The sequence below is a fragment of the Arachis hypogaea genome, chromosome 2 (genome assembly GCF_003086295.3).
Source record: "Arachis hypogaea cultivar Tifrunner chromosome 2, arahy.Tifrunner.gnm2.J5K5, whole genome shotgun sequence".
In the NCBI taxonomy this organism is placed as follows: domain Eukaryota; kingdom Viridiplantae; phylum Streptophyta; class Magnoliopsida; order Fabales; family Fabaceae; genus Arachis; species Arachis hypogaea.
The window spans coordinates 57868052-57882602 of NC_092037.1; the positions used below are offsets into that span (position 1 = coordinate 57868052).

Sequence of the window (14551 nt, forward strand, 5' to 3'; positions counted from 1 at the left end):
TACCACACTCTCTCTTCTTCACCCATTCACCAATCACCTCAACACCTCTTCCCCAAAAACCCTTCACCTATCAAATCCCATCTTTCTCTTCACCACTCACATCTATCCTTCATAAAACCCCATCTACTTCACCCTTCAAATTCAAACCACTTTCCCACCCAAACCCTCCCATACATGACCGAACCATCACCCTCCCCCACTCCTATATAAACCCATCTTCACTCCTTCATTTTCACACAACATAAACACTCTTTCTCCTCCTTTGGCCGAACCACAAAGCCTCCCCCATCTCCTTCATTTCTTCTTCTTCTACTCTCTTCTTTCTTCTTTTGCTCGAGGACGAGCAAACCTTTTAAGTTTGGTGTGGTAAAAGCATTGCTTTTTGTTTTTTCATAACCATTTATGGCATCCAAGGCCGGAGAAACCTCTAGAAAGAGGAAAGGGAAGGCAAAAGCTTCCACCTCCGAGTCATGGGAGATGGAGAGATTCATCTCAAGGGTGCATCAAGACCACTTCTATGAAGTTGTGGCCTTGAAGAAGGTGATCCCCGAGGTCCCTTTTAAACTCAAAAAGAGTGAATATCCGGAGATCCGACATGAGATCCGAAGGAGAGGTTGGGAAGTTCTTACCAACCCCATTCAACAAGTCAGAATCTTAATGGTTCAAGAGTTCTATGCCAATGCATGGATCACCAAGAACCATGATCAAAGTGTGAACCCAGACCCAAAGAATTGGCTTACTATGGTTCAGGGAAAATACTTGGATTTTAGTCCGGAAAATGTAAGGTTGGCATTCAACTTGCCCATGATGCAAGGAGATGAACACCCTTACACTAGAAGGGTCAACTTTGATCAAAGGTTGGACCAAGTCCTCACAGTCATTTGTGAAGAGGGCGCCCAATGGAAGAGAGATTCAAGAGGAAAGCTGGTTCAATTGAGAAGGCATGACCTCAAACCCGTGGCTAGGGGATGGTTGGAGTTTATCCAACGCTCAATCATTCCCACTAGCAACCGGTCCGAAGTTACTATAGACCGGGCTATCATGATTCATAGCATCATGTTTGGAGAAGAAATAGAAGTTCATGAGGTTATATCCCAAGAACTTTATAAGGTGGCGGACAAGTCCTCTACCTTGGCAAGGTTAGCCTTTCCTCATCTCATTTGCCACCTCTGTTATTCAGTTGGAGTTGACATAGAGGGAGACATCCCCATTGATGAGGACAAGCCCATCACTAAGAAAAGGATGGAGCACACAAGAGATCCCACTCATCATGAGATCCCTGAGATTCCTCAAGGGATGCACTTTCCTCCACAAAACTATTGGGAGCAACTAAACACCTCCCTAGGAGAATTGAGTTCCAACATGGGACAACTAAGGGTGGAGCACCAAGAACATTCCATTCTCCTCCATGAAATTAGAGAAGATCAAAGAATCATGAGAGAGGAGCAACAAAGACAAGGAAGAGACATTGAGGAGCTCAAGCACTCCATAGGATCTTCAAGAGGAAGAACAAGCCGCCATCACTAAGGTGGACCCGTTCTTTAATTTCCTTGTTCTTTATTTTCCTGTTTTTCGAAAATTTATGCTTATGTTTATCTATGTTTGTGTCTTGTGATCATTAGTGTCTTAGTGTCTATGCCTTAAAGCTATGAATGTCCTATGAATCCATCACCTCTCTTAAATGAAAAAATGTTCTTAATTGAATAAGAAAAGAATTGCATGAATTTTGAATTTTATAACAGTTTAATTATTTTGATGTGGTGGCAATACTTTTGTTCTCTGAATGTATGCTTAAACAGTGCATATGTCTTTTGAATTTGTGGTTCATGAATGTTGGCTCTTGAAAGAATGATGAAAAAGGAGACATGTTACTGAGGATCTGAAAAATCATAAAAATGATTCTTGAAGCAAGAAAAAGCAGTGAATACAAAAAAGAAAAAGAAGAAAAACGAAAAAAAGAGAAAAAGAGAAAGAAAAAAAAAGAAAGAAGAAAACGAAAAAAAAGGGAAAGAAAGAGAAAAGAAAAAAATAAAAGTTGTGATCCAAGGCAAAAAGAGTGTGCTTAAGAACCCTGGACACCTCTAATTGGGGACTCTAGCAAAGCTGAGTCATAATCTGAAAAGGTTCACCCAATTATGTGTCTGTGGCATGAATGTATCCGGTGGTAATACTGAAAGACAGAGTGCTTTGGGCCACGGCCAAGACTCAATAAGTAGCTGTGTTCAAGAATCATCATACTTAACTAGGAGAATCAATGACACTATCTGGATTCTGAATTCCTAAAGAAGCCAATCATTCTGAATTTCAAAGGATAGAGTGAGGTGCCAAAACTATTCAGAGGCAAAAAGCTAAACGCCCCACTCATCTAATTAATACTGATCTTCATAGATGTTTTTGGAATTCATTGCATATTCTCTTCTTTTTATCTTATTTGATTTTCAGTTGCTTGAGGACAAGCAACAATTTAAGTTTGGTGTTGTGATGAGCGGATAATTTGTACGCTTTTTGGCATTGTTTTTAGTATGTTTTTAGTATGATCTAGTTAGTTTTTATTATATTTTTATTAGTATTTAGTTAAAATTCACTTTTCTGGACTTTACTATGAGTTTGTGTGTTTTTCTGTGATTTCAGGTATTTTCTGGCTGAAATTAAGGGACCTGAGCAAAAATCTGATTCGGAGACTAAAAAGGACTGCAGATGCTGTTGGATTCTGACCTCCCTGCACTCGAAGTGGATTTTCTGGAGCTACAGAAGCCCAATTGGCGCGCTCTTAATGGCGTTGGAAAGTAGACATCCTGGGCTTTCCAGAAATATATGATAGTCCATACTTTGCCCAAGATTTGATGGCCCAAACCGGCGTTCAAAGTCACCATCAGAATTCCCAGCGTTAAACGCCGGAACTGGCACAAGAATGGGAGTTAAACGCCCAAACTGGCATAAAAGCTGGCGTTTAACTCCAAGAGAAGTCTCTACACGAAAATGCATCAATGATCAGCCCAAGCACACACCAAGTGGGCCCGGAAGTGGATTTTTATGTCATTTACTCATCTCTGTAAACCCTAGGCTACTAGTTCTCTATATATAGGACCTTTTACTATTGTATTTTCATCTGGAGATCCTTTGATCATCTTCTGATCTTTGGAGTCTTTTGATCTTTAGATCTTTTGATCACTTTGGGAGGCTGGCCATTCGGCCATGCCTAGACCTTGTTCTTATGTATTTTCAACGGTGGAGTTTCTACACACCATAGATTAAGGTGTGGAGCTCTGCTGTACCTCGAGTATTAATGCAATTACTATTGTTCTTCTATTCAATTCCGCTTGTTCTTGTTCTAAGATATCACTTGTTCTTCAACTTGATGAATGTGATGATCCGTGACACTCATCATCATTCTCACCTATGAACGTGTGCCTGACAACCACCTCCGTTCTACCTTAGATTGGGTGGATATCTCTTGGATTCTTTAACCGGAATCTTCGTGGTATAAGCTAGAACTGATGGCGACATTCAAGAGAATCCGGAAGGTCTAAACCTTGTCTGTGGTATTCTGAGTAGGATTCAATGATTGAATGACTGTGACGAGCTTCAAACTCCTGAGGGCGGGGCGTTAGTGACAGACGCAAAAGAATCACTGGATTCTATTCCGGCCTGATTGAGAATCGACAGATGGATAGCCGTGCCGTGACAGGGTGCGTTGAACATTTCCACTGAGAGGATGGGAGGTAGCCACTGACAACGGTGAAACCCTTGCATACAGCTTGCCATGGAATGGAGTAAGAAGGATTGGATGAAGACAGTAGGAAAGCAGAGAGACAGAAGGAACACAGCATCTCCATACGCTTATCTGAAATTCCCATCAATGAATTGCATAAGTATCTCTATCTTTATCTTTATGTTTTATTCATCATTCATAACCATTTGAGTTTGCCTGACTAAGATTTACAAGGTGACCATAGCTTGCTTCATACCAACAATCTCTGTGGGATCGACCCTTACTCGCGTAAGGTTTATTACTTAGACGACCCAGTACACTTGCTGGTTAGTTGTGCGAAGTTGTAGTGATCACAATTTCGTCCACCAGGCTATGTGTGGAAAATACAGACTGGGAAAGAGACTCAAAAGGAGTTCCAAGCCACTTGAGGAGAATAAACCTTACTCCTGTGGCCAAAGGATGGTATGAAATAGTAAGGAGGTCTATTCTCCCTACTGGAAATGCCTCTTGGGTCACAATCAAACGAGCACTCTTGACATACTGCATCCTACATGGAGGTGAAATCAACCTCGCACAACTCATAGCCGACAGTATTCAAGAGATGGCTAACAGCACAAGTAAATCAAGTGGTCTTGGACATCCAAGTACCATTCTTAGGCTATGCAACAAAGCTAGAGTGATCTTTGAAGATGAAGACACAGAAAAGGTGAAAAAAGGGAAAGGAATCACCAAGAAAAGTATGGAAGGAATGAATGAAGAAGATGATCAAGAGGGAGTGGTAGCTTCCAGACAAAGAAGATTGCAAAGAGAGGAAGGACGAAATCAAGCTCATGGTGCCATAGACATGAGCCAGCTACAAAGAACAATTGAAGAGTTATCTCAGCAACTCATGCAAGCTCAACAAGACCAAAATCAGGGGCGCCAAGAGCAATATCTAGAGCCCCATCCAGAGTTTAGGGAGCAATATTTGAAGGACAAAGAGGAACGAGAAGCTTGGCAGCGTCAAATGGAGGAGAAACAAGAGAGATGGCAACAACAAATGATGACTCAGCAGCAAGAATTTCAAGCACAGATTCTTGAAGGACAAAAAGAGCAATACAAAGAATTCAAAGAATCATATGATAAGCTGTATTTTAGTCAAGCTAAAGCAGGGGAATATAGTCACAACCTGTATCAATGGAAGAATATTCATCACACCATGGAAGAAGTTAGATATGTGCAAAGAATAGAGAGTGATGAAAACATACAAGCAAGGTTGGAGTATTTGACCCACAATTTGCCAACACTCAATCCACAGATCAAGCCATTTGAGCAATGCCCTGAATTTGACGCCAAGCAAAAAGCAAGATCTCATCATTATACAGAGCTAACACTTAACAGATTGGAAGAAGTTGGACTCTCAGGGCTCTTGGATTCTGTTTGGGATAGAAGATGCCCTGGTGAAGAAATCCGAGACTACTCCAAGCTAGGGAAGAGAAAGAAGAAAAAGGGAGAATCAAGCAGCAGCCACAATCATTAGAAGGTGGCAAAGTTCTTTCATACTTCTTCCTTCATACCCTTAATAAGGAGATGCATGTCTGAAACATGATATGCCTCCATTGCTTATTTCTTTTACTTCATGCATTATTCTTATTTTACTTTTCTTTGTTACTTAATAAATAGCTAGAGAAATGCTAAATCTGCATAATGTTTGTTATCCATCACTTAGCTAAATTTTGTTTTGTTTTCCCATAAGCTTGAATAAAAGAGAATTATTTGAATTGAAAAGTAAATATCCAATGTTGCATAAGCAGAGTGGAAGTTAATGGTGGTATATGTGTTGGATTAAATGCATAACTCATGAAATAATTGCTACATAATATCATTTTCTTTAAAGTGTGAGCTAGCTTGCTGTTATAAAGATTCTTATCAATAAAGAAAAAGCCCTTGAGAACAAAAACAGAAAGAAAAGGAAGAAGAAAAAGCCAATGTGGCAAGAAAAACAAAGAATAAAGGTTGGACACCAATAGCTTGGACCCTAGGACATATGCCTGTGGTGTTCTTGTACTAAGATATGCTTGGATAAGTAAATTCTATGGGGTATTTTAAAACCCGGTCACTTAGATCAACTGATTTGGGATGGCCAATTGAAAGTCCACAATAAAGAGCAACTTAGATACAGAACATTTAGTTATCCAAAGAGATGCTGGGCATCAATGATCCTAGGAGGAAATAGTGAGCCATGTGTCTGTGGTGGAAAGATGTTGAGTAAAAAAAAAAAAATAAAGCCAAAGGCTACTACTGCAACATTAGACACCAAACCTCCAAAAGAATAATAAGCTTGTTAAGCATTATAAGAAAGAAAAGTTAGCAAGGGAGTAATTAGAAAGTAAGTCTTATAACAGCAAGTTTAGCAAGCCTTTGAGGAAAGATGTATATTATGTAACAGCAACAATAATTGAGTTATCATTGTCTGCATAAAGACTCCATAAATCAAGTTCTGCTATATATGCCTAATAAGGATATGTGTTATTTTCTTGTTCATTTCATTTTCTCTTAGTTTTGATGCTTGCTTGGGGACAAGCAAGATTTAAGTTTGGTGTTGTGATGACAAGTCATCATATACCCATTTTTCAAGCTAATTTCACTTGTTTTATTAGTCTTTATGCACTTTCTTGCATCCTAAGTAAGTGATTTGGAATGAAAATGCATAACTTCTTTAAATCAAGCAACTACCATTAAATTGATGCTAACTCATGAGGTTTAAGCTAAATTTAATTGAATTTTAATTGATTTATAAGCCTTGTGAATTTAGTGATACTTTGAGTGGTTGTTTTGGTTTATTGTAGGTGAAGAAAAGAAGAAAAGAGAAAGCGTGGCTTAAGAAAGCGTGGCCCAAGAGGGAAGAAGTGTGGCGCCTAAGAGGAGGGAGCAAGCATTGCCCTCCACAAGGGCACACTGCCCTCTAGGAGGGCAACATGAGTAAACAAGCCTTGAGAGGCAACCCTGCCCTGCCCACGACAAGGGCAGAGCACAAATTGGTGCCATGGATCAAGGAGAACAAAAACACTGCCCTGCCCTCCTCAAGGGCAATATCGGACTCAACAAAGGAAGAAATCCAAAGAAAAAGCTCACCAATGCTTGCCACAAGGATCAAACACGGAGCCATGAGGAAACAAGAAACTAAGCCTTACTTTGGTGCCAAGAAAATCAAGAAAAAGAGGTAGCGTGCGCGTCACCCAAGTTTCGAACACGGAGCTTCAGCCTTGGCACATTGCCCTGCCCTCCACAAGGGCAGGGCAGCATTTTGGTGATGCACACACGCGCACCATTCTGGCGCACCAAGGGAAGGCTCGGCAGCACCAGTAGCACGCACAGGCATCATTCTGGCGCACCAAAAAGTTCTGCCCTGCCCTCCGCAAGGGCAGAACAACATCCTGCAAGCACCAACGCACCACACGCACGCACCATGGGCCAGATGCATCATTTTCTGCCCTGCCCTCCACAAGGGCAGGGCAGCCTCCTGGGAGCTACTTTCTTCATGGGCTAAAATTGGATTAAAAATCCAATAAAATTCATTTCTTCACCAAATCAAAAGCCCATCCAAATCCCAAGATCCAAGAATAGAAAGTGTATAAATAGGATATAGTTTGATGTAATTAGGACCTTTTCCTTGACTTTTCGACTTTTCCTTTACTTTTGAACTTAGACTTTTCTTTTGAGCCTTGAATCTTTACTTTTATTTTGAACTTTTGAATTTTCTCTTGGAGACTTCCCTGAGATTTCAGAGAATTGGGGAGGAGAATTGATCTCTCTTCTTCCTCATTCTTGCTTGAGCATTTTTACTTTTCTTGTTTGAGTTTTGGGTGTGAAGAATTGAGGAAATTCTGTCTCAATCTCCATTCAAGATCTCTTTAATTTCTCTTCTGCATAATTGAGTTCAATTACAATTCCTTCACTGCTTCTTCGTCAATTTCTTGTTAATTGCTTTGTGAACTTAGATCTGGGAAGGCAATTGAGATCTAGACTTTGCTATCTAGTCTCTTGAGTCCTGAGATCCCATTTTTCCTTTTGGTTCTTCTGTGAACCCCTGCTGCAATTTAAATTCCTTTTTCTGTTTGAATTCTAGTTATTTCTAATTCAACTTCTGCTTTATTAATTGTTGCAATTTAATTTCCCTTGCTGAAATTCTGAATTCCCAATCCTCAAATCCCTTTCCCATTCAAGAAATTTATATTTCTTGCACTTTAAGTTACTGCAATTTACATTTCTTGTACTTTAAGTTTCAGTCATTTAATTTCTTGTTCTTTAAGATTCAGCACCTTTACTTTCCGTTCTCTTTAATTTCTACAATTCATCCCTCTCCCTTTACATTTCATGTTATTTACTTACTATTGGATACAAAATCACTCAACCAATACTTGATTCGCTTGACTAAATCAACCACTAAACTAAAATTGCTCAATCCTTCAATCCCTGTGGGATCGACCTCACTCCCATGAGTTTTATTACTTGATGCGACCCGGTACACTTGCCGGTGAGTTTTGTGTTGGATTGTTTTCCACACATCATTCATCCTCATCTTCTCGAACCAGCCTTGGCGTCGTTCATCCATCTTCAGCGCTCAGCCTCATCTTCTCGAACTTAGCCCTGGTCGTGGTGCTAGGAGCCTCTCTTTGTCGCGGTTCTGCTTGCCTCTCTGTGTCGTGGTTTTGCTCGCCTCTCATCCCGTATTTGGCATCAATGTTTGTTTTTTCTAGCTTTATCGATTTTGTTTACTTGCGATTATGCTTGGTGCGTTCTTTCAGTGTTAATTCTCTACTTATTATTCCATTGCGAATCATTTTCTATTACTTTCTAGATGGTGATTGGTCATTGGTGCTGCATTATTGCTTTTACTTTTGGAGTTTAGAATTGTATGGAAACGAAAACTGCTCTTACATCTACCTGAGATAGTAATTTTGATTTTCAAACTTAAACATCTCTAGAAAGCATTTTGCATATAATCTGTTCATGATGAGTATAGCTTTTCTCATAGGAGCAATGATGAGTTTGGTGGTTTTCTATTCTTCATGCCTGATATCCTACTTTAATTTGATCTTGCCTGTAATAAATTTTAAGGCAAAATTGCACATTTTTATTTGGGTGTTTGAAGGGTATCTTTTTCTTGTATTGTTATATAGAACAAGGAAGATACATTACAATTCTGAGATAAATTGAAGCTCCTAAGTATGCACTATGGATCCATTGATTTTTTTATTTTTATTTTATATATGATACAAATCAAGGAAAGCAATTTTTGCAAATTTGATTGAATATTATGTGTGTTTGTGTTAATGCGTTATAAGTAGGATATTATTTGGCTTGTTAAGTTTGTTTGTCTCTTTTATTTCCTTCTGTTTGTTAAATTAGTTTTGGCTTCTGCTGTGCCCTATTTTCAGGTAAAAGACGGCCTTGGAGAGCTTTTTTGTTGTACGGACCACCCGGAACTGGTAAATCATATTTGGTCAAGGCTATTGCAACAGAAGCTGACTCTCTATATATATATATATATGTAAAATTTTTACTAACCAACAGGTTTGTCTTGTGAAAGTGCATATCACTGATTTTAGACCTACATTTGTTTAACTTGTTATCTGTTTGGCCTTTCAATCCTAAATTTATCCAGTACTTTTGTTAAAGCCTTCAATCAATCATTTGGTCATGGTAGTGCATTTGAGAAATGTTAGGTTCTTTTCCTTTTATGGAATTATGAAAATTTAGCCACTATCCAACCTCATTTTTCTTCTTATTTTGAGTACCTTATCAGGCAGTGCTGACCATCCATAGAAAAATTATTGCATTATTTTCCTATTCTCCTTCCTCAACTGCCCCTTTCTTGGCAACGGGTGATTTTCTTATGTGCGTTGTGCTATGTTGGTTTTCGAATTCTACCTTTCTTGACAATAAGTTTGTATATAAATAGTTTTTCTGGATATTGTTATTGTTTTGTGTCCATATGTCATTATTGTTCATTTTTGTTAACAAATACACATATCATGTCATGTGCTTACTAAATTCTAACTATGAATTCTAACTCTTTTCTCTCTGTTTTTCTTCTACAGTATCCTCCTTGTTACAAGGACATCAGTTTCTAGATCAATGAATCATTTACTAAAAACAATTTGTGTGAACTTGTTAGAGGAATTACTGGGGATCTTATAGAAGAGGTAATTCTTTGAAAGTTCTAGTGAACCTTTTCTCTTGCATTTAAATGTATGTGGATTATCAATGTTGCTGTTTCCTGAATGTCCAATGGATTGAAAATGTATCTGGGCTGGTCTAATCTGGGATTGAAAATTGGGGTTAATGATATAATTATGAAGAGATCAGGTGCAAAGCAAATTAAATGTTGTGTTAAGATGGCTCTGATGTCCTTATAATAATGAAGAGTTGCTGTTTGCTCTCAATTTTGTTCATGTATAAATCCTTTTCCTCCTTCGAGCATGTGATTCATGCTATAGACAGATATATGTATTATTCCATTTTCGCATATGCGATAAACAGTATTTTGTATCCTCATTTTCCTTGATATGATGTTTTCCCACGCAAGAGATTAATTGTGATTTCTTTCTATTTTTAGCCTAAAAAAAAGTAAAATGGTAAGAGCAGACTTGCATCTATTCCTCATATCGTTGCTCTATAAAAGACTCTTCTCTTAAATTTTAAACAATGAGGTTAACATAAAAACTCTTGTATTATTCAAACCTTTTATTAAAATATAATTCAAACTCCTCTTGAAGCTTTCTTTGTGGCTGCTGTTTCTTCTTCACTGCTTGTTTATTACTACTTTCCTGATTATGTGGCTGTGGTTTTTCCATCGGCTTTTGCTGCTGGACCTGGACATTTTTACAAGACAATAAGCCTCTTACCACTGCCCAAGAGGGTTGTTTTTCTGTTTCTGAGGCTTCTGGTGGTAGTGGCTTACATGCTTAGTCACTGTTGGTTTAAGAGGTTTTGGTTTTTGCTCATTGTTGAAAAAGTTTGCTTCTTTTTCTGCTTGAGAGTTCAGCCTAACAAATAATGGCTAATGCCTTACATGGAAGAAATTACAGTAGATTGGGACTTGGGATTTGAAGCATTGTTTTTGTTTTGTCTATAGTGTTAGAATATTTATTCACAAGTGTTGGGTCTATGAAGCTTTGGAGGAATCTATAGTTATTGTTTCGTGAGAGATATTAGAGATGTATGATCTATCATGATGTGGTATCTAGCCATTGGTTTTTTCTTGATTCAAGAGTTTTTTTTCTTTGAATTAATGGGAAAGTAAAGAGATGTGGCCTACTACTGGTCCCCTTCTTTTCATGATTTGGCTGTCCTATGCGTAATTAAAAAGTTGTTAAATATCATACACACCATCTTTTTTTGCCTCAAGAGGTTACTAATTCCCACAAATGATTAAAGTACTTGGATTTAGTGGTAATTTGAGTTTAGTGTCTCTCTAATACACACTTCTGATTGTTTGTTAAACTCTAAACCTTTTCTTCTTTTAAATGAACCATTAATTATTCTTTTAATATATATTTTTTCTTTTTTATGAAATAAGAATAACTCATTAATCAAGTTACACACTTAAAAAATAAAGGTTTATGAATTAGAGTTTTAATTTAAGATTTTTACTATCAAATTTTTACTCTCAAACAGAACCTGCATATATCATTTCACAAAACTAGTATTTACTTTTTTCTCCCTTTGTTTGCCATGTCATATACTAATCAATATATACAACAGTAAAATTGAAAACTGTGTTTGTTTGCTTGAACTGAATCTTGTGTTTGCTTGGTTGCTACTAAATCTTATTAGTGTTGATTTAAGTCTATTTTTTTAATACAGGCTTTTAATAGTTGTGTTTTCACTGCTGTTGCTGCTGCCACCTCTCTTGGTTTGCTTCTGCCGTGGTATTGCCGTTGCTGCTAGGGTATGGATTTAGTTTCTGCGGTGCTAGTTGACTACTATCTTTATTTTAATTTAATTTTAAAAATTCCGACAGCTTCTGTAGAGGCAACTACGCTAATGTGATCGTGGTTATTTATGTCCTAACCTCATATAACTTATTATAGTTGTTATAACTTATTTGTTTTGTAATCGAACCTCTATCATTAGATGTCATGTGATCATGGTTCTCTATATCCTAACCTCGTATAATTTGTTATTCATGTTATGTATACTAATTAATTTGTTATTCATGTTATGTATAATACTTAAGGGCTTTCTCGAGGCAGTCGCTTCAAGGCTTTCTTTAAGAATTGCTAAAACTCAATTTTTTTTGATATTTTTTGTTAGTTATTTTCAAAGTATTTTGGAGGTTGGGAAAACATTGTCTCTTATTATTACATAGGAAGCTAGATTTGCAGTTAGTGAGACTAACATTAATTAAGGACTTTAGAATAGGAACTTAGCTATCTATTTGAAATACATAGATTTTCAATAGATGTCTCCCAGGATTAGATGGATACGCCCCGTCATTTGAAAGAATATCAACTTAGTGTAGAAAGTAGTACATTTTGCTCTTTCATTAGCGGGAATTCCTCCAGGGGAAGAAATTTAATACCCATGTAAAAAGTGTTGTAATAGACTTTGGTTAAAGAGAGATGACGTGTATAACCATTTAATATGCCATGGATTTGTAGAAGGTTATAGGCGGTGGTTTAATCATGGAGAATCATTTGTTGCTATGGATGTTGACAGTGACACAGACGGTGAATATAACTGTAATGATAACATTGATGAGCTGTTACGTGATAGATTCAAAGATACTACACAATTTGATGGACAAAATACAGGGCCCAACGAATGTGCAAAGGAATTTTATAAATTGGTGGACGAGGCAAGCCAAGAACTATACCCCGGGTGTAAAGGATTTACAAGATTATCTTTTACTATCCGTCTTTATCTGTTAAAATGCTTGCATGGTTGGAGTAACGCATCGTTCACTTTTCTCTTAGAATTATTAAAAGAAGGAATGCCATATTTGAATATCCCTACTTCGTTTGATAAAACCAAGAATATGATAAAGAATCTGGGTCTTGACTACCAAAAGATCGATGAATGTCCTAATGACTGCATGTTGTAATGAAACGCGCATGAGAATGACGTATCATGCAATGTATGTGGATTATCCCGTTATGTTGAGCATCCTGTTGTGGAAGAGGATGATGTAACCTCATCAAGAAAGTCTCATAAAGTTGCTGCGAAAACTCTTAAGGCATTTCCCTTTGATTCCCAGACTTCAAAGACTTTTCATGTGCATAAGGACGGTTGAAGCTATGTCTTGGCATCATAATGAGCGTGTTAAAGATGGCTCATTAAGGCATCCTGCTGATGGTGAATCATGGAAAGCATTTGACAGTCGACATGAAGATTTTGCGAAGGAGTCTCGTAATGTGAGACTAGGCTTAGTAAGCGACGGGTTCAATCCGTTTTAAACTTTGAGCAGTACACATAGTTCATGGCCTGTTGTTCTGATGGTGTACAATCTACCCCCTTGGATGAGCATGAAGCATGATTATATTATGCTCTTTTTACTCATTCCTGGACCACAATCACCGGAAAATGACATTGATGTCTTTCTTCAACCGCTTATTGAAGAATTAAAAGAACTGTAGGAGTCAGGTGTACAAACATATGACTCTTCAAAAAACAAAATATTCAACATGAGAGCATGTCTTTTATGGACAATTAATGACTTCCCTGCGTATGCTATGTTATCTGGCTGGAGTACAAAGTGAAAACTGGCTTGTCCGTATTGTAATGATGAGACTTATTCTATCTATTTGAAACATAGTCACAAGACTGTTTATATGGATCATCGAAGATTTTTACCCATGAATCACCCGTGGAGGCATAACAAAAGATCTTTCAATGGAAAAACTGAACTTAGGTCTCCACCCCAGTTGTTAGAGGGAACAACTGTATTTGACATAGTGCAAGATATAGATAACTCTTTCGGGAAGAAGCAAAAAAGATCAAAGAATGGGCTATCAAATTGGAAAAAGCGGTCAATATTTTTCGAATTACCATATTGGAAGTATAACATGTTTAGACATAACCTTGATGTCATGCACATAGAGAAGAACATAGTTGATAGCATAATAGAAACTCTATTGAATATTCTTGGAAAGACAAAAGATCATGCAACTGCTCGTTTTGACTTTAAAGACATGGGTATCAGGAAAAACCTTCAGCCGAAAGATACGAAGGATGAAAAAAAACTAAGTTAGCAAAGGCATGCTTCTCAATGACTCCAGCAAAGAAAATAATCTTTTGTGGTGTGATAAAAGGGGCAAAATTACTAGAGGGAAGTGCTTACAACATCTCTCGATGTGAGCAACAGAGAGAAAAGAAGATTTCTGGTTACAAGACCCATGATGCTCATTTCATCTTACATTACTTGTTGCAAGTACCAATTAAGAGCATACTTCCTGACCATGTTGCCATTGCTCTAGTTCGATTATGCTCATTTTTCTGCCGGGTATGTCAGAAGTTTGTGCCATGAATAAAAGATGTGCCTAGTTGGGTGATGAGCGGATAATTTATACACTTTTTGGCATTGTTTTTAGTATGTTTTTAGTATGTTTTAGTTAGTTTTTATTATATTTTTATTAGTTTTTATTTAAAATTCACTTTTCTGGACTTTACTATGAGTTTGTGTAATTTTCTGTGATTTCAGGTATTTTCTGGCTGAAATTGAGGGACCTGAGCAAAAATCTGATTCAGAGGCTGAAAAAGGACTGCAGATGTTGTTGGATTCTGACCTCCCTACACTCGAAGTATATTTTCTGGAGTTACAGATACCCTATTGGCGCGTTCTCAATTGCATTG

The 14551-nt window shown here is 37.6% G+C and overlaps 1 protein-coding gene and 1 long non-coding RNA gene across 2 annotated transcripts; both read left to right on the forward strand.

The window, feature by feature from the left end:
* The first annotated feature begins 9782 nt into the window (after nucleotides 1–9782).
* On the forward strand, nucleotides 9783–11914 carry LOC112719323 (uncharacterized). The gene is made up of 2 exons (XR_003161633.3): nucleotides 9783–9900; nucleotides 11564–11914. It is a non-coding gene; the product is annotated as an uncharacterized lncRNA (long non-coding RNA).
* A 490-nt stretch (nucleotides 11915–12404) lies between these two features.
* LOC112725646 (uncharacterized) lies at nucleotides 12405–13950 on the forward strand. The gene is made up of 3 exons (XM_025775467.1): nucleotides 12405–12799; nucleotides 12957–13148; nucleotides 13515–13950. The coding sequence occupies exons 1-3, from the start codon at nucleotides 12405–12407 to the stop codon at nucleotides 13948–13950; spliced, it is 1023 nt and encodes a 340-aa protein (XP_025631252.1).
* Nucleotides 13951–14551: the final 601 nt, after the last annotated feature.